The sequence below is a fragment of the Heterodontus francisci genome, chromosome 3, assembly GCF_036365525.1.
Source record: "Heterodontus francisci isolate sHetFra1 chromosome 3, sHetFra1.hap1, whole genome shotgun sequence".
Classification (NCBI taxonomy): domain Eukaryota; kingdom Metazoa; phylum Chordata; class Chondrichthyes; order Heterodontiformes; family Heterodontidae; genus Heterodontus; species Heterodontus francisci.
Window position 1 is genome coordinate 180,282,326 of NC_090373.1, and position 21,124 is coordinate 180,303,449.

Below are 21,124 nucleotides of genomic sequence, written 5' to 3' on the forward strand. Positions count from 1 at the left end.
TCTCTTGCAGACCAACTGAAAAGTCAACTAGAACAGAGAAGAATGCAAAGTGCTGCCTGTAGTAAGTCTGTAAATGGTTTGGGGTCAATATTTGGCACCAATTAGTTGTTTTAAAAAATGAGATGAACAAATAAAGTATAGCTGCAGGATAGTAATAATGATTTAATTTCTGGAAATGACAGTGATAAGCAGTGCTTTCAGAATATGGCTTGCCATGCCATTGAGTGGCTGGATGCAGGTTTTTACCTGTGATTCTCTACAGATCCTCGAAGTGGAAAGGTGGGGGAAAACAAATCCACAGCTCCCTGCGTGACAAAAGTGGTAGAGATTAAGATTAAGAAGAAAAGGTTTGCTTATGACAGGTAGAAAATACTATTGAGAACCAGGCTGAATATAGAAAGTCCAGAGGGAAAGTGAAAAAGCAAATAAGAGAAGCAAAGAGAAGAGCATGAAAGGAGACTGGCAGCTAGCATTAAAGGAAATCCCAAAATTATCTATAGGTATATAAATAGTAAAAGCGTGATGAAAGGAGGAGTGGGGCCGAATAGGGACCATAAAGGGGGATTTACACATGGAGGCAGAGGGTATAGCTGAGGTGTTAAATGAATACTTTGCATCTATCTTTACCAAGGAAGAAGATGCAACCCAGGCAATGGTGAAAGAGGAGGTAATTCCAACACCAGAAGGGTTTACAATTGATAAAGAGGATGTATTAGATAGGCTGTCTGTACCAGGATTGGATGAGATGCATCCAAGGATACTGAGAAATGAGGGTGGAAATCGCAGACGCACTGGCCATAATTTTTCAGTCTTCCTTAGACTCGGGGGTAGTGCCAGAGGACTGGAGAATTGCAAATGTAACACCCTTGTTCAAAAAAGGGTGTAAAGATAAGCTCAGCAACTACAGGCCAGTCAGTTTAACTTTGGTGGTGGGGAAACTTTCAGAAAAAATAATTCGGGACAAAATTAATAGTCACATGGACAAGTGCGGGTGATTTAGCTAAAGCTAAATGTTCAGTTCCGAAGAAGGGTCAGTGACCTGAAACGTTAACTCTGCTTCTCTTTCCACAGATGCTGCCAGACCTGCTGAGTATTTCTAGCATTTCTTGTTTTTATATCGTGTTTAGCTAACTTGCTGGAGTTTTTTGAGGAGGTAACAGAGAGGGTTGATGAGGGCAATGCTGTTGATGTGGTGTACAGGGACTTTCAAAAGGCATTTGACACTGTGCCACACAACATACTTGTGAGCAAAATTATAGCTCATGGAATAAAATGGACAGTAGCAACATGGATACAGAATTGACTGACTGACAGGAAACAAAGAGTAATGTTTTGCGGGCTGAAGTAAGGTTTATAGTGGAGTTCCCCAGAGATTAGTGTTGGGACCCTCACTTTTCCTGATATATATTAGTAACCTAGACCTTGGTGTACGGGGCACAGTTTCAAAGTTTGCAGATGATACAAAACTTGGAAGCATTGTGAACTGCAAGGAGGATAGTGTCGAACTCCAAAACGACATAGACAAGTTGCTGGAATGGACAGATAGGTGGCAGATGAAGTTTAATGCAGAGAAATGCGAAGTGATTCATTTTGGTCAGAAGAACATGGAGAGACAATATAAAGTAAAGGGTACAATTCTAAATGGGGTGCAGGAGCTGAGGGACCTGGGTGTATATGTGCATAAGTCATTGAAGGTGGCACGACAGCTTGAGAGCACGGTTAATAAAGCATACAGTGTCCTGGGCTTATTAATAGGCACATAGAGTACAAAAACAAGGAAGTTATGTTGAACATGTATAAGACACTAGTTCGGCCTCAGCTGGAGTATTGCGTCCAGTTCTGGGCACCGCACTTTAGGAAAGACGTGAGGGCTTTGGAGAGAGAACAGAAAAGATTCATGAGAATGGTTCCAGGGATGAGGAATTTCTGTTATGAAGATTGATTGGAGAAGTTAGGACTGTTTTCCTTGAAGAGAAGGCTGAGAGATGATTTGATAGAGGTATTCAAAATCATGAGGGGTCTGGACAGAGTACATAGAGAGAAACTGTTCCTACTCATAAAAGGATCGAGAATGAAAGGGCACAGATTTAAAGTATTTGGTAAGACAAGCACAAGTGGCATGAGGAAAAACTTTTTCATGCAGAGAGTGGTTAAGATCTGGAATGCACTACCTGAGAGTGTGCTGGAGGCAGGTTCAATTGAAGCATTCAAAATGGAATTATATGAAAAGGAAGAATGTGCATGGTTATGAGGAGAAGGCAGGGGAAAGGAACTGAGTGAAGTTGCTGTTTCGGAGAGCCAGTGCAGACACGATGGGCTGAATGGCCTCATTTTTCACTGTAACGATTCTGCCATTTCAATCTATACCTGGAATGATTTTTTGCGTATAATTATGGAGGCTAAAGCCCAGACACAGCTGAATGTTGTAATGGGGCAACTGTAACTTTTCTAAATTAATGGGCAAAGACAGGCTGAAAGTCCTTTCTTACCTTTACCTTCTGACCTAAGATTGTCATCAGGCAAATGCCAGGTGTTTGCCCACAAGGCAAGAAGGGAAAGCCAGAATAACAGTTATCTCATGCATGCTCTCACATGCCCTTGTAACCAGTAAAAATGACTCCTGATCATGCAGGGCATGCGCAGAGCGATCATGGACATCATCAGCGCGTGCGAACATTTGCCAGCTTGCCAGTATGAACGCGCGCATGCACGCGCATGACAACACCAAGCAATGACATCCTCACCCCTCTATAGCCGCCTCCAATTCCCCGAACAATACCCTTCTCCCTCCCACCATCCCTGCTTCAATCGCTGTTTCCTGCCTCCCCGCCCCGGCTGCTCGCTCCCCGCCTTGCTGCTGCCTTCCCTCAGCCACTTGCTCTCCCTCTCCCCCCCCCCCCACCCACAGCCACTTGCCCCTTCGGCCGCCGCTTCCCCCCCCAACCACTTGCTCCAAGCCTCGCCACTTTCCCTCCCCTCGGCCACTTGCTCCTGGCCTCACTGCTCCTGACCTCCTCTCACCAATCGTTCCCTGCATGCACATAACGAGCCGCTGAAGCGCTGGGGAGCAAGGGGTGATGGGGCAATGGTGGAGTGAGCGGCTGAGGGGGGGAAGCGGGCAGGGAGGGGCCGAGGTGGGGAAGTGGGGAGTGAGCGGCGAAAGGACGGGCACGGGCACGGCAAAGAGAAGCGCGATGGCAGGAGGGAGTGGTGTACTGTTGGGATCGCAACTGTTGAGGGGATTTAGGTTTAATTTGTTTTTTGTGATACATTGAGCAGAGCCATCTTTATTACTGGCAACTGCCTGAGATGTCGCAGACGCTTCAGTGGATGAGGCTGCATTTGCGCGTGTGCTCGCACTGCGCCACCTAGTGGTTGCATTGTCAGCAAACACAGCCACAAAACTAACACTGACAGAGATACAATGATCAGGAAAGACTGAACAGGCTGGGACTCTTTTTTTTTCTAGAAAAGAGAAGACAGACGGGTGGCCTGATAGAGGTCTTTAAAATTGTGAAGGGATTTGATAGGATAGACACACTTGTGAGGGAGTCACTAATACATCCAACAAGCAATTCAGAAGAAACTTCTGTATTCAGAGAGTGGTGAGAATGTGAAACTCATTACCACATGGAGTGGTTGAGACAATAGGCTTTTGTGGTGAGTGACTCACCTCCTGACTCCCCAATCCTTTTCACTGCCTACAAGGCACTAAGTTAGGAGTGTGAAGGAAAAATCTCCACTTGCCTAGATAATTGCAGAAAAACACTAATTGCCCTTGAAAAGGTGATGGTGTGCTACCTTCTTGGATTACTGCAATCCATGAGGTGTAGGTGCATCCACAGTACTGTTAGGGAGGAAGTTCTAGGATTTTGACCCAACGTCTGTGAAGGAATGACAGTATATTTCCAAGTCAGGATGACTTGGAGGGAGTGGCATTCTCATGCGCCTGCTGCCCTTGTACTTCTGGGTGGTAGAGGTCACGATTTTGGGAGGTGCTTTTAAAGAAGCCTTGGTGAGTTGCTGCAGTGCATTTTGTAGATGATACATATTGTAGCCATAGTTCGCCTATGATGGTAGAAGTGACCACCTTAAGGAAGGACCACCTTAAAAGCAGACCACCTTAAGAGTTGTAAGTGAAGATCACCAGAGGAAGTGATGTCGCATCACACACGACCAGTGAGTTATGGGTGGAGCCCAACAGAGTGAGATGTGCGTAGGTTTGCTCGTGCAGTAACTGTGTGTGTATATATATATATATGTGCTCCAGTTAAGTTATAATAAAACCCACATTTTCTTTGGATATTACTTGTGGTCTTGAGAGTCTTACAATAGATCACACACCAAAGAAACAAGTAATATTACATAGTGATGACGTTTGGGATATATGTTTTCTGAAGACCACCAAATATTACATCATGGCAACTTTTGATTTTTTCCGAAGAACACACCAAGAGTGAACAAAGAACAGCAGGCTGCCTACGCTACAGACAGGACCCCGGGAGGTGTTGAAACTGTGAGCACAGCAGGCAATCTGCCAGGAGATCAGAGATTTCAATTAATCAGGCATGGGTCAAAAAATATGAAAGGAAGTCTTACTATTTTTTACTCGTTTTTGCTTCGTGGGCGGGACCTGAGCCGAAAAGAGCAGGAAGAACCCAACTCCAGCACCACTGGCAGTCCATCACAAAGCAAAAGGCTGGTTGTGGCAGCTGCTGGTATGCAAACTTCAGCTTTCTTTAAAAAAAACTGAGTTTAAAAAATCCAACAGCTGTTTAAACAACAAGCTGATCTCTCAGTTTAAAAAAAGATATAGTCTCACTCTTAAAGGGCAGGCCTGCAAAAAATGAATCTGTCTAAATGAGAAAAAAAAGTGTGCCTGTATAAAAGAAAGCCTGTAAAAAGTCCTCTATTTATAAAAAGCAGAATCATTAAGACATTGTCTTTCAGATATCCAGTTATAGATTGGAAGGTGTTGGACATAACATCCAAATTTAACTTGTTTTGACGGTGAATGGATCTATGTTTCTTGGATCAAGAAGTGAACGAACTAGAGAAACAAGCTATTAAGATCGCACTAGGCAATGAGGACCTGCAATGGATCAATACATCAGCATAGTCAGCTGAGGATCAGAAGGACCCGAGCAAGCTATGGACATTCCTGGAGCAGCAACTGAAGGTGAAGGTAGATTTCTGAGTACATAGGCTTGAGCAATGACCTACTGGCAAAGGCAAGATGAGTCCATTGACCAGTTACAAGGTGCCAAGACAAAGCTCAAGAATGCGACTTTGCAGATCTCGAATTGTTGGAACAGGTTATAGAGCTCCTATTTGCGTCTACCCCACTAGAGGCCTCTCAAAAAGACCTGCTAGAAAAGAAGAAAGGGCACACCATAGATGCATGATTTAATGACGGAAGGAAATTTGAAGCCATCATGGCTGGCACCAACAGTTACAAGCGTTGGAGGTGGCTATGACAATTGGACAATTGGTATGGTAACCAAGGCTCAGAAGTCTGCTGAGCCTTGTGGCAAATGTGGTCTGACTCACCCAATTCACAGTTATCCAATGTACAAGGACCAGTGCAAAGCTTGTGGCATGCAAGGACATTGGGAAAGGCAGTGCAAAAGGCTAATCTCAGATACTCCACAGAGGAATGGTGGCAGATCACATGCAGAGACAAAGTCTGCAAGGCAGGATGGCAAACATACCAAAAGGTATGCCAACACAAAATAAAATCCCAAGCAGGTACATCAGGTCAGCAAAGAGACAGATTGCCAGGAGGACATGGATGAAGAGTACACTTGTACGAACAGTGAGCAAGCATTTCACATAGTTAATTTGGATCAACATGTCAATGCTATTATGCAATCTGAGGCATTCGCCATGATTGGTACTATGTGTCCGCAGAATAGTGGCAAGCAGAAGCTCAGAGTAAAAATTGACATCAGAGCATGTTTAAATATTCTGCCTATCCATATACTGAAGGACATGTCCTTAAAGCAATGGGAATCTATGGTACGACCCACCACAGCTAGGCTGACTGCCTACAATGGTTCTCCAATCAAGTGCGTTAGAATGATAACCTTGTAGTGCAGCTATGGGAGTTCTGAATGGCTACCACAAATGTTTTATATTTTAGACACAATGGTACCAGCAGTTGCAGGACTTTCAGTATGCTGGGGTTTTACAAATCATCACAGTACATGAGGTCAACACTGCACCAAAGATAGTACAAAATATCCAAGTCGAGTGTATCGGGCTGGTCCATGTAAAGGATGACACAAAGGCTGGGAATCTTGACATGAAGAGGCGATATGATTGAGAGTCTCTCCTCGGACTTCAGTTCGTTGCAGCAAGTACCCAAAGGCCAGAGGGATTGCTGATGATTGGTGATGTTGCCAGTGATCATTTTTCCAAGCTTTCCAAACAAGGAAGAATGAAGGCATTGTATGACAGGCAAGCAGAACCAGAATTAGCTTGATTGCAAGTAGAACAGAAGGTCAGAGTCCTCAATCATTTGTCGGAAGCTTGATGTCCTGCAGAGGTTGCTAGGATATGTGACCAATCCGGGTCATACGAGGTCCAGAAACCCAATGGTGCGATTCTCAGACGGAACCAAAGTCATCTAAGAGCTGTGTGACAACACTACATGTGTCAACCCTGTGGCATTGTGGACATGTTCAAAGACCAAGTCTGAAGATGAACATACAGTGGCTATGAGCACAGAAGAAGAACATGCTAACCAGAGCTCCGAGTCACAAGAGTCTCAGAGGAGTGGTCAAGACGAGCTCAGCTCTGGGAAGAGGTTTACGGTAACAAGAACGGAACAAATAAGCAAACTTCCTCTATGTTTTAGAGAGTGTTAAACTTACTAACTTATAAATAATGTTTTGTTTTAATCATGTATTCTTAGTCCGAACAACAACATCATTGTATAATGTACATAGGTTTTAATCTTTTGAAAAAAGGGGATGTTGTGGGACGACCTTAAGAAGGGACCACCTTACGACCTGTAAGTGAACACATGACCAGTGAGTTCTGGGTGGAGCCCAAGAGAGTGAGACATGTGTAGGTGTGCTTGTGTATTAAGTGGTTGTATCTATGTGATCTAATTAAGTTATAATAAAACCCACATTTTCTTTGAATATTAATTCTAGTCCTGTGAATATTACAATAGATCACACACCAAAGAAACAAGTAACATTGCAGTGGATGGGGTGTCAATCAAACGGGCTGCTTTGTCCTGGATGTTGTTGAGCTTCTTGAGCATTGTTAGAGCTGCACTTATCCAGGAAAGACTTTGGGGAGTCAGGTGGTGAATCACTCACCACAGAGTATCTAACCCCAGACAAACTCTTGTAGCTACTGCATTCATGTAGCTGGTCTATTAAAGTTTCTGGTCAATGGTGACCCCAGAATGTTGATGCTGGGGGGATTCAGTGATGGTAATGCCATTGAATGTCAAGAGGATGTGGTTAGACTCTTTTTTTGGAGCTGATCATTGCCTGGCATTTGTGTGGTGTGAATGTTATTTACCACTTCTTAACACCAGCCTGAATGTTGGCAAAGTCTTGCTGCATGCTTCATTATCTGAGGAGTTGCAAATACAAGAACACAAGAAATAGGGGCAGGAGTAAACCATATGGACCATTGAGCCTGCTCCGCCATTCAAAATGATCATGGCTGATCTGAGTATTCAACTCCACTTTCCTGCCACGGAACGGGACACTGCAATCATTAGTCAACATGCCCACTTCTGACCTTGTGATATAGGGAAGGTCATTGTTAAAACAGTTAGGCTACTGTCCTGGCAGTGATGTCCTGATAATGAGATGATTAGCCTTCAACAACCACAACCATCTTCCTTTGTGCTAGATATGACTGCAGCCAGTGGAAACTTTTCCCATAATTCCCATTGATTTCAATTTTACGAGGGCTCCTTGATGCCACATTCAGTCAAATTCTGCCTTGATGTCAAGGGCATTCACTTTCACCTCACCTCTGGAATTCAACTCCTTTGTCCATGTTTGGAGCAAGGCTGTATTGAGGTCTAGAGTTGAGTGGCTGGCAGAACCCAAACTGAGCATTGGCGAGCAGCTTATTCGTGAGTAAGTGCCACTTGATAACATTGTTGATGGTTCCTTCCCTAGCTTCGCGGATGATTGGTAGTAGAGGCTGATTGGGCGACAATTGGCTAGACTAGATTTGTCCCGATTATTGTATTCCAGAAAGCTTGTTGTGGAAGGATAATGCTGGAGCCTATCTTTACTCAGTTTCACAATTATTGTATAGAGTGTTATGAAAGTGCTTCCATTTTTAAATATTTTTTGTGAGGAGTTGAGTACTCACTCAAACCCTCCACCCGTCTCTGTCAGTCTCCTTGTAAGTGCTCAAGTAAGACCCCAGTTAACACTTTCTCTCTACATATAATTAAACAATTGATACACAATTAACAGATTCTCTTCTTCTATGATAAAACATGGATTATCATGCGCGAACAACATTTCAAAATAAATTCCATGTTAGGTACAAAGTATTACATTGCGAGACATCCGTCCTCCAGCACACCTAACTATTTCTTTGTACTAGCATTTTGTTTTGTGAAACAATCGTATAGTTGATGTCTTGCATCTACCCATTTAAGTTCGGAGATTTTCTTTCTCTCCAGCATTTGTTTCAATCCAGAAAGGTCAATACGTAGTCTTTTCTCACTCACACTTTTTGGAGAGTGTACATTGCCGTTCTTCTCTTCTTTGGCCTCCTTGTCTCGAGAGACAATGGGAAAGCACCTGGAGGTGGTCAGTGGTTTGTGAAGCAACGCATGGAGTGGCTATAAAGGCCAATTCCAGAGTGACAGACTCTTCCACAGGTGCTACAGATAAAATTGGTTGTCGGGGCTGTTATACAGTTGGCTCTCCCCTTGCGCTTCTGTCCTTTTTCCTACCAACAGCTAAATCTCTTCAACTCGCCACACTTTAGCCCCGCCTTTATGGCTGCTCGCCAGCTCTGGCGATCGCTGGCAACTGACTCCCACGACTTGTGATCAATGTCACAGGACTTCATGTCACGTTTGCAGACATCTTTAAAGCGGAGACATGGATGGCCGGTGGGTCTGATACCCTGTACAATGTGTCCTTGGGGATCCTGCCATCTTCCATGCGGCTCACATGGCCAAGCCATCTCAAGCACCGCTGGCTCAGTAGGGTGTATATGCTGAGGATGTTGGCCGCCTCAAGGACTTCTGTGTTGGAGATACGGTCCTGCCACCTGATGCCAAGGATTCTCCAGAGGCAGCGAAGATGGAATAAATTGAGACGTCGCTCTTTGGCCAAGCCATCTCAAGCACCGCTGGCTCAGTAGGGTGTATATGCTGAGGATGTTGGCCGCCTCGAGGACTTCTGTGTTGGAGATACGTTCCTGCCACCTGATGCCAAGGATTCTCCAGAGGCAGCGAAGATGGAATAAATTGACACGTCGCTCTTAGCTGACATACGTTGTCCAGGCCTCGCTGCCGTAGAGCAAGGTACTGAGGACACAGGCTTGATACACTCGGACTTTTGTGTTCTGTGTCTGTACGCCATTTTCCCACACTCTCTTGGCCAGTCTGGACAGAGCAGTGGAAGCCTTTCCCATGCACTTGTTGATTTCTGCATTGAGTGACAGGTTACTGGTGATAGTTGAGCCTAGGTAGGTGAACTCTTGAACCACTTCCAGAGCGTGGTCACCGATATTGATGGATGGAGCATTTCTGACTTCCTGTCCCATGATGTTCGTTTTCATGAGGCTGATGGTTAGGCCAAATTAGTTGTAGGCAGCTGCAATCCTGTCGATGAGTCTCTGCAGACAATCTTCAGTGTGAGATGTTAATGCAGCATCGTCAGCAAAGAGGAGTTCCTTGATGAGGACTTTCCATACTTTGCTCTTCGCTCTTAGACGGGCAAGGTTGAACAACCTGTCACCTGATCTTGTGTGGAGGAAAATTCCTTCTTGTGAAGACTTGAACGTATGTGAGAGCAGCAGGGAGAAGAAAATCCCAAACAGTGTAGGTGCGAGAACACAGCCCTGTTTCACGGCACTCAGGATAGGAAAGGGGTTTGATGAGGCTGAATTGTACCTTTCATATTGTCATGGATTGAGGTGATGATACTTAGTAGCTTTGGTGGACATCCGATCTTTTCTAGTAGTAGTAAGGGATCACGTCTGCTGACGAGGTCAAAGGCTTTGGTGAGATCAATGAAAACAACGTGAAGGGGCATCTGTTGTTCTCCTGTAGCTGACGAAGGGAGAACAGCATGTCAATGGTGGATCTCTCTGCTCGAAAGCCACACTGTGCCTCAGGGTAGACACGCTCAGCCAGCTTCTGGAGCCTGTTTAAAGCGACTCGAGTGAAGACTTTCCCCACTATGCTGAGCAGGGAGATTCAACGGTAGTTGTTGCAGTCACCGCAGTCACCCTTGTTCTTATAGAGGGTGATGATATTGGCATCGCGCATGTCCTGTGGTACTGCTCCCTCGTCCCAGCACAGGCAAAGCAGTTCGTACAGTGCTGAAAGTATAGCAGGCTTGGCACTCTTGATTATTTCACCGGTAATGCCGTTCTTCCCAGGGGCTTTTCCGCTGGCTAGAGAATCAATGGCATCACTGAGTTCCGATTTTGTTGGCTGTACGTCCAGCTCATCCATGACTGGCAGAGACTGGGCTGCATTGAGGGCGGTCTCAGTGACAACATTTTCCCTGGAGTACAGTTCTAGGTAGTGCTCCACCCAGCAGTCCATTTGCTTGTGTTGGTCAGTGATTGTGTCCCCTGATTTAGATTTTAGGGGGGCGATCTTCTTGATGGTTGGCCCAAAAGCTCTCTTAATGCCATCATACATTCCTCTGATGTTTCCGGTGTCAGAGGCCAGCTGAGTATGACTGCATAGGAGTTGCCAGTAGTCATTTGCGCAGTGCCTGGCCGTTCTTTGTGCAGCGCTTCTGGCTGCTTTAAGTGCTACAGATGTTAATTCGCTGGGGACTTTCTTGTCGTTCAACAGTGCAATGTGCTTAGCGGCTACGACAGGTTCCAGCTCTTCAAAGTGAGATTGAAACCAGTCTTCATTCCACTTCACACATTTGCCATAGGTGGTCATTGCTGAGTCATAGATGGTGTCTCTGATGTGGGCCTAATTGGTCTCTGTAGGAGTGTTTTGAAGGACTTTTTCAAGTGAATTTAGAAACTTATGTAACAGCTGTGGATGAGAAATTCTGCTGGTATTGATGTGCGGGCAGCCCTTCTGCTTGGAGTGATGCAGCTTCTTTGGTTTGGGTCTAACCTTGCTGCACACCAGGGAGTGGTCGGTGTCGCAGTCCGCACTGTGGAAGCTGCGTGCGATTTGAACACTGTTTAAAGAGGCTCGCCTTGTGACGATGAGGTCCAGCTGGTGCCAACGACGTGATCTTGGGTGCCTCCAAGAAACCTGGTGACAGGGTTTAGTATGGAAGAATGAGTTGGTGATGCAGAGCTTTTGATAGGTACAGAACTCAAGCAGTCTCTGTCCATTCTCATTCATCCTTCCAATGCCATAGCGCCCAAGGCAGGAGGGTCATGAGTCATGGTCGGCCCCAACCCTGGCATTAAAGTCCCCCAGCAGGAACAGGTATTCGGTTTGGGGAAGCTACTAATGATTTATGGAGTTCCTCGTAGAACTGGTCTTTAGCTTCAGGTGGGAAGCAGAGTGTTGGAGCATAGGTGCTGAGTAGGTATACTGGACCAGAGGCGGTGAACAGTCGGATGGACAGTATGCGTTCCAAGCTATTTGAGGGTGGCTCTATCATGCTGAGCAAAGAGTTTCTGATGGCAAAGCCCACTCCATGCTGTCTTGGTTCTTCAGGATCCCTACCCTGCCAGAAGAAGATGTAGTCTTATGCACATTGTCCTACAAAGAACAATTATCCACATAACATTCAGTGGGTATCCTGTCTTCAGTATGTCCCTTTCCGAATTTCACCTAAAATATTTGACAAATTTAACCCCATATCCATTTCCTGCACAAGACTCAGTGTTTCTGCAGCTAAAGTACTTTTAATGACCTTTTTTATTTTCTTAGCTTCCCAAGTTAAAGGATAACATTTCCCATTTTCACCCATCAGAAATATTATGAAACCAACTGCACTTGAATACCCATCAGGAGGATTAGCATGTGAAACATCACTAAAAATGACTAGCTTCATGTTCATCGAGTCACCTAAGGATGGGAACTTCAGTACACATTTCTTCAGTACAAAATTTATGCTGTATTACTAGGGGTGTCAAGGTTTTGGAGAGGACGCAAAGGAGATTTACAAAAATTGTACCAGGAATGAGGGACTTCAGTTATGTGGAGAGACTAGAGAAGTTGGGATTGTTCTCCTTAGAGCAGAGAAGATTAAGTGGAGAGTTAATAAAGGTGTTCAAAATTATGATGGGTTTTGATAGAGTAAATAGCTGGCAGGAGGGTCAGTAACCAGCAGACACACATGTAAGATAATTGGCAAAAAAAGCCAGGGAGGAAATGAAGAGAATTATTTTTTTATGGAGCCAGTTGTTATAATCTAGAATGCACTGCCTGAAAGGCTGTTGAAAATTCAACAGTTACTTTCAAAAGGGAATTTTAAACAGCCTTGAAAAGAAACATTTGGAAAAGGAAAAGGGCTGTGGGGTAAGGGGAGGGTGGTTCAGATGAAGTAGATAACTCTTTCAAAGACCCAGCACAAGCACGATGGGTTGAATGAGTTCCTTCTGTGCTGTGATTCTATGATTTGATCTGTAGACCCAAGCCACCAACAGCTGGGTTGGGTCTGCCCACATTCATCTCACTTAGGAGCTGAATTGACACCAGACTCCCACAGAGTTTAAACTCACTGCACTCCCCACTCTCCAGAAGCCCACATTTTAAGAATTACTCTTCAATTTCAGAAGTATTTTTGTGCATATTCTTAAAGGGACCATGTGGCAGATAATGCCTGCAAGGAAGGGAACGTAGAGGGTTTGCTGTGGAAGTGGACATTTTAACCTGACACTTTGTAACTCTAGATTAAAACTTCTACACCATGTTTCAAAACATGCATTCTAATATTTCAATATGGCTAATACTAGAATAAATGTTAAAAGTCAAATGCTAAATGTTAAAAATGGCATTAAGCCAGTTCTCTGTGATACTGATGCACCTTCTATCTTCTAACAAAACAGCAAATTGTCTTCTCAGTTACAGTCTTTGAAACTATGTGTAGGCAAAAAGAGCATACCTCGCATAAAAGCTGGGAAATTGCAACTGGTATTCAGTTCGATATTTTTATCGTCAATCTAGGGTCTTAATGAGGCTACAACACAAAATCTACACAAACACTCTAGCACAAAAATATAGTCAGCTTGAAGATAGCCTGCAGGTCTAAAACAAGGGGGAGAAATACGTTTGCATACTGCCATTTTCAAGGGCGCTACACAGACTTTTGTCAATTTCTCAGCAGCAGGCAGTGCCACAGGCACTGTGCAGTGTTTCTCATTGATTTCATTGAAGAAAGCCGTACAGGTAGTGGCCTGTGGTGCAGCCTGCCCGGGTGAATTAACTTAAGTCTACGTGGCGCAACTAGAAGTTAGAAGTGGTGCTGGGCAAGCAAATTTCTCCCCCAGGGTGCAGAATGAAGTGCAGAAAACATCCCATAGTTTTCTGTGATTAAAAATAAGTCAGATCTCCAATCTGTCACATCCCCTTGTTTAATTTTTTTTGTTAATGTTGGTTTCTAACCCTAAATATGTTAGTGCGTCACCGAAGTTGGTTTAGCCAACTTTTCAGAAGCAGCATTGTAGCTATACCTTTCCCCTAACCACTGTGTGCCTGGATTCCAGTCATCACTCAGCTTTCTGAGACTGATGTTACTCATTCAGTTGGAATTGGATCACCAACAGTGGGAGCACCGATTAGAATTAGACCTCTGGTATGTGAGCTCTGCGGAGCTACTGGTATGAGGTGCATTTACAGTAAGCCTGTTACTGGTTTCAGCATGTACCCAGCTCAGATTTGGATTCATTGCGCATGCAGTATAAAGCAGGAAGAAATTAGGATACAGCAGACTTCTGTCACCCTTATCAAGAGGAGATACCAATTAGTTTCGTTGACAGATGCCAAAACATTTCACACATGTGACGATCAGGTTGGCACACATATGAAATATGTTGGCATCTGTCAACTAAACTGATTGGTATCACTGGTCCCGAGCAGAGCTTAATCCAAGATAAAGTTGTAAAAGATGGGTTTGTTCTCAAGAGCTATCATGTGAAACCAGTAACTATAGACCTGGCTCCCACAAGTTCCACGTGACAGTGCTTTAGATCAAATGGTTCCTTTGCACCTTTCTTCAGCTGGGAGTTATGCACAGATCTGGACAAGCATGCTAATCTGATCATTAATAAGTGTGACACGTCTATCTCCATTCTTTGGGAGATTTCATGCAGTTCTCAGTGAGTTCAGAGAAATAGGTAGAATTTATTAGCAATTGAGGATACTTTGATACTATCATTCTGAGAGGCTGCAGATTGGAGAATATTTTAATCTTCTCCCATTGTCAATTTGCAGTTCTGCTTGCCATCATGCCCTCCTGTTCCAGTTGTGGTTGCACAATGGGCATCCTTGTGTCTGCTATACTGGTGCTAATTCATGCTCATGTCTGACAGAAGGAGCTCTTAACTGGTTTTTCTTTCAGCCTACATTGAACAGACGGGGAGTTTTTCAGAATGGTTGGAAGTAGGGTGGTGGTGTCCCACAAGTTTTAGTTCCGGGACCACTGCTGTTCAGTGCGTATATCGATGATTGGTAATGGGCTTCCAGAGAGTAGTGTCAAAATTTGCAGATTATACCAAAATAGGAGTTAACCTTTAGAAGACCAAAACAAAGTGCAAAGGGATATTGAAAGGTGGGGTTGTGGCCTAAAAGGTGGCAGATACAATTCAATGTTATTAAGTTGATTAAAAAGGCAGTAATTATACACTGAATGGAAGTAGGCTCCTTGCTGTAAAAATGTAGAGTAACTTGGGGATACAGGTTCACAGAATTTTAAAGGCAGTGCATCAGGTTAATAAGGCTCTAAAAAGCAACTAATTGAATTTAAGGTTTTAATTCAGGAAATATAGAATATAAAAGACAAGAAGTAATGAGGAGTCTGTATGAAACATTAATAAGACTTCAGTTAGAATACTGTCTGTCGCATTAGGGTCCACACTGTAGGAAGGATAATGAGACTTCAGAGGGAGTACAATGCAGATTAACTAGATGCTATCCTGTTTGAGGAAATACAAATATGAAAAAACTTGGAAAAATTGGTTCTTTTTTCACTGGAACATTATAGATTTTTGAGTGATATGAAATCAGTGTTTAAAATTATGAAAGGTTGGGATAGGGTAGATAGAAGTAGACTGTTTCCAGCAGTTCAGGGGTCAAAAATAGGGTGTCACAGATACAAGATTAAATGTAGGAGATTTTGAACAGAGACCAGGAGAAACTGCTTCACACAGAGATTGGTGAAGCTGTAAAATTCACTTGCAGGGTTAGTGGCTGAGGCAGAAACTATGTCAAGATTCAAGATTAGATTGGATAGGTGGATGAAGGAAAAGGGGTTGACAGGATATGGGAACATGGGCAAATGTGATTCGAACTGTTAGCTTGTGTGCCAACAAGGACTGGTTGAGCCAAAAGGCTTGCTTCTGTCTTGCAATTCTGTATAATTTTGAGTGCTGTGCTGCATTGCCTCAGCCAGCCTGCTACTTCATAGTCTGCTGTCCGTCTGCCTGGAGTCCAAGTATAATGTTGGGCCCATTGTAGCCAAGAGCAATGCAAGTGCCTGACCCTAGCCACTCCTGATTTGGTAATAAGAAAGATTCAAAACTGTGGTTGAGTCTCCTAATTTTAGACAAAGCTTCCAATTTTTGGCCCTCATTTCTCATCTTAATGAGCATAGGCAATATAAAGGTAAACATTTGAATTCAATGATTTCTTTCCACTTCACTGTTAACCTGATTTACTGCATCTGTTCCTCTGGCTTTTTGCAGACCGTGCAATTTCATTATGTGCCTGACCTGAAAAACTGCTTCACCAGACTTGAAGTAATTTTCAGATTCAGTCGAGGAAAGACTGTGTTGCTGTATAAGATTAACAGTTTCAACTCTCTTTGTGACAGAGAGGGAGTGAGAGAGAGAGAGAGACTGTTATTGTTTTTCATTCCTGCCAAGATTGCATTCCTGAGGCCCAGGTTTTGCTTCCCAGAGTTTCTGCTATCTCCTCATCTGATTTGAACTTGGCAGGATTTAAGTTTGTAAAGTTTTCTTTTAAAAGAAAGGGGAATTTAAACAAAACTTCCCTGTAAAACTCATCAAACTAAGGGGTTGTCTGGAGAGCAGTGAAGTGAAGCAGAACGTGTAACCAGAGCTTGTAGCTGCCCTCAACTCCATCGCTGTTCATGTCCCAATGACCCCAAGTTCAAAGCTCATTCAGCATCATTTTCAAACTGACTGATTTAAAGTCATAAAACCCACCATTTATTCAAGGAATAGAAAATTCCATTCAGTTCTTAACCAAATTATAACATCACCCTACTTTGCCCCGTTTCAGCTCATCTGCTGTTGAAACCCTCACTCATGCCTTCGTTACCTTGACGATAAACATTCCTGGATGGGCTCCCACATTTTACTCTCCACAAACTTGAGGTCATCCAAAATTCAGCTGCCCGTGTCTTAACTGGCACCAAGTCCCGCTCCCTTATCATCCCTGTGCTCGCTGACCTACACTGGCTCCCGGTCAAGCAACATTTTGATTTTAAAATTCTCATCCTTGTTTTCAAATCCCTCCATGGCCTTGCCTCTCCCTATCTCTTTCATCTCCTTCCCCACAACCTTCCAAGATATCTGTGCTTCTCTAATTTTGGCCTGTTATGCATCCCTGATTTTAATTGCTCCACTATTGCTAGCCATGCCTTCATTTGCCTAGGCCCCAAGCTCTGGAATACCCTCCCTACACCTCTCTGCCTCTCCACCTTGCTTTCCTCCATTATGGCACTCATTAAAACCTACCTCTTTGACCAAACTTTTAATCATCTGTCCTAATATCTCCTATTGTGGCTCAGTGTCATTCTTTGTTTTATAATCCTTCTGTGAAGCACCTTGGGATGTTTTATCATGTTATGGATGCTATGGGCCTAATGACCTCCTTCTGTGCCATAAATGACTCTATGACTCTACATAAATATAAGTTGCTGTTGTTTAACTGTGGTCAAACTGGACAAGAAACAACTCAGATGGAAAGGTAAACAATTTGCAAATGTAGGAAATCTGGAATAGAAATTGAAAATGTTAGAAGCAGATAGTAGGTGCAACAGCATCCAAGAAGAGAAAAGGCATCCCAATGTTTCAGGAAGAACTTCCAGTTAGAATTGGAAATTAAAGCAACTTGCTAACTTCCAAAAAACATTGTGGTAGAGCTTCTTCTGTTCACATGTGCTGGTGAATAAGTTAGCATGAGTGTAAAATAAGTTTCACCACTTTAATCTCACACAAATTTATTCGTCCAAAAACAGATGAGCAGAAATTCCCTCCAACTAAATATTCAAAAGACTGAAGCCATTGTCTTCGATTCCTGCCACAAACACCATTGTCTAACCACCGACTCCATTCCTCTCCCTGGCATCTGTATGAGAATGAACAACGCTGTTCACAATCTTGGTATTGTAACTGAGCTCGAGATGAGCTGCTGACTGCACGTCCACTCCATCACCAAGGCTGTCTACTTCCTCCTCCATAACATCAGCTGACTCCACCCCTACCTCAGCTCCTCTGCTGCTGAAACTGTTATCCTTGCCTTGTTACCTTTAGATTTGTCTATTTAAATGTTCTCCTTGCCAGTCTCCCATCTTTCACCTTACATAAACTTAAGCTCACCCAAAAATCTGCTGCCCATGTCCAGTTCACCCATCACTCCGGTGCTGCTGACCTACCTTGACTCCTGATGTGGCAATGCGTCAATTTTAATGGAGTGGACGTCAATTTTAAAATCATCATCCTTAGCTTCACATTCATGGTCTCACCCCTCCCTATCTGTGTAAACTGCTCCAACTTTACAGATCTCTCTGCTTCTCCAATTCTGGCCTCTTGCGCATGCCCATTTTAATCACTCCACCATTGGTGGCTGTACCTTCAGCTGCCTAAACACAAAGCTCTGTAATTCCCTCAGTATAAACCTCTTTGTCTCTCTATCGCTCCTCCTTTAAGATTCTCCTGAAAGCCTATGTCTTTGACCAAGCTTTTGGTCAAATGTATCCAAATGTCTCCCTATGTAGCTCGGTTTTGTTTGATAATAGTTCTGTGAAGTGCCTTGGGACATTTTATCACAAATGGAAGTTGTTGTTGTTCACTAGCATTAGTAAATGGAGGGAAATTTATAACCCAATATGCTGTTCTTGTGCCTTCATCTCCACTCCTTTAGGATTTCTCTGCTTCTTTTCTGAATAGGATTCTTTCTTGTCTGACAACCACCTCCTGAATAACAACTCCTCTATAAAATCTCTATAAAAGTAGTGTCATATCCCTTTTTAAAGGATTAAATTCCTCTTGCTGAAGTTCCAGATTTTGCTGAACACAAAGTACATAGTAAATAACTTGGAACAACGGAGTATGCAAAATAATTCACTGCTGACATCAGGCTACATAATTCACTTCCCCTTTAGACTCACAAGTTATGAAGCCCCTGTCACAGTGCACTATATTACATATTATGCAACTCTAACACATTTATTATCTCCTGCAGCGCATATTTCTGCAGAAGTTTAATAAACCAAGTTTTTTAACAGCCTGTACATCTAAATATAACACACAGGATATTTACTAAGCACCAGTCATGACCTGACTCTCATTGCCCACAAAGATGGTGGAAGCAGAGACAGTCAGTGTTTGCATGAGGAAGTTGGATGGTCACTCGAGAGAAATAGACTTGCAGGGCTGTGGGGGAGTGGGACTGACAGGATCGTTCTTTGGAGAGCCAGCATGGACTCAATGGCCTCCTTCTGTGCTGTAAATGACTCTATGACTCTACATACATTTGACTTTTATTTGATTCAGTTCAATGGCAGTTTTTGTCTACAGTCATATCAGCTTGTGAGTGATCAATATTAATTCAGGTGAGCAGCATTGCTCATTGTGTAAGGACAGCTTACACCATGTATCTTGCAGGGTGGTGTGGACATTATTTTTATTTTAAAGTTGGATATGTCATTGGAACCTCAGACTGGATTGAGCAGTAAGAAAGGAGAGGTCAGGGCTTGAACCTGGATCGCAAGGAGTGAAGCCTAGATGAAGCACTCCCCAGCTGAAGGACTGGGTGCAAGCCTGCGAGTCAGGGAAGGGATGGGCGAGGTGAAGCACAAAAAAGGGAACTCAGCAAGGATGCAGCAGTGTGGCGCAGTGAGCACCTAAAACTGAGTCAAAGGCTTTTGGAGGCCCAGGAGTATCCACAACAGTGTGATAAAAATGGAGTTGCATGTTTTGCAGACAATATGTTCTCCAGTTTATTCCTAAGAGCATCTACTCAAAAGTTCACAATCAACTGAATGCCAATTAGTAATAAGGAAGAGCTTCCATTTATATCACGCGTTTTAAGTCCCAAAGCGTTTTACAGCCAATGAAGTACTTTTGAAGTGTAGTCACTATTGTAATGTAGGCAAATATGGCAGCCAATTTGTACACAGAAAGCTCCCACAAACAGCAATGTGATAATGACCAGATCATCTGTTTTGGTGATGTTGATTGAGCGATAAATATTGGCCAGGACACTGGGGATAACACACCTGCTTTTCTTCAAAATAGTGCCACAGGATCTTTTATATCCACCTGAGAAGGCAGACAGGGCCTCGGTTTAACATCTCATCATCTTCATCATCAGGGTTTTGATGAAAGGTCATCGACGTGAAACATTAACTCTGTTTCTCTCTCCACGGATGCAGCCTGACCTGCTGAGTATTTCCAGCATTTTCTGTTTTTATTCCAGGGAGAACTCCCCTGCTGTTCTTCAAATAGTGCAATGGGATCTTGCAGCCCTATCTCAGATGATTCATCATTTAGTTTACTGTCTCATCTGAAAGATGGTACCTCTGACAATGCAGCATTCCCTCAGTTAGGTCATGGCTAATCTGTATCTTGATACCATTGACCATCCTTGGTTCCATAGCTACTTAATACACTTGCCCAACAGAAACCTATCAATCTCAGTTTTTAAATTTTCACTTAACCTTTAGCCTCAGCTGCTTTTAGAGGGAGAGTTAAATGGGTTCAAGGCTTTGATGATTTACTGTGGTGAATGGAGCAGTGGGAAGGCTTCCTTTCTTTTCCAAGGGGGCTGAAGTGTCTTATTGAGATGGGGCTCCCAATCGATCTCAGAAAAGATCACAACTTATTTCTCTTCATAGCAGTTTGTCTTCTAGATCCACATCCAGTATAAGTAACCGAGGGAATATAAAAGTGCTTTTACCTTTGGAATTATTGTCATCCGACATCTCCGCTGTTGTTCCATCTAAATGTTGTTTGTGCAACCCTTATTTTGAAAGTGACCTTGAGATGAAAACTTCATTTTTTTTGCTGCCTGAACATTGTGATGCCTGGGATTCCTTTTGTTAATTATAGTTTTTTTGCACCTCCAAGTTACTGAATGAACTTCAATATTTTCACTGATTTCAAAGGAAGGATTGCTTCAGTGCCATCTAGTGGACAAGATTAGTAATCATGCTGTGATTTCACAGAAAAGACTTCAGATTAGTTGTTTGATGGTTATGTAACTTTAGATAGGCTGTGACTAAAGTGAATGGGATGCATAATGTTACTCTGACAGCGCCAACTACAGGATTCTGCAACCACACACTTTTTAATGTGTATAATAGAAACTATTTGGCTATTTAAATTATTGTCAGGCAGTTATTGGGATTGTTATTTAGCTACTTGAAAGAGATCATTTCGTATGGTTGATAATATTAGACCATTTGAATCACTTTCTTTTGTTATCGTGGCTCAGTAATTAGCACTCTTGCCACTGAGTCATGAAGGTTGTAGATTGAAGTTGCATTCCGGGTTTGGA

The 21,124-nt window shown here is 43.3% G+C and overlaps 1 protein-coding gene across 6 annotated transcripts in view; it reads left to right on the plus strand.

The window, feature by feature from the left end:
• The window catches only part of kif6 (kinesin family member 6), a 775,022-nt gene that overhangs the window by 613,636 nt on the left and 140,262 nt on the right, over positions 1 to 21,124 (plus strand). For all 6 annotated transcript variants that reach the window (XR_010973257.1, XM_068027794.1, XM_068027795.1 and 3 more), the window contains exon 16: positions 11 to 61. Coding sequence is in view for 5 of the 6 variants with exons in the window: in XM_068027794.1 (XP_067883895.1) it covers positions 11 to 61 (51 nt within the window). In the remaining variant the exon portion in view is untranslated. The remainder of the gene's footprint in view (positions 1 to 10; positions 62 to 21,124) is intronic.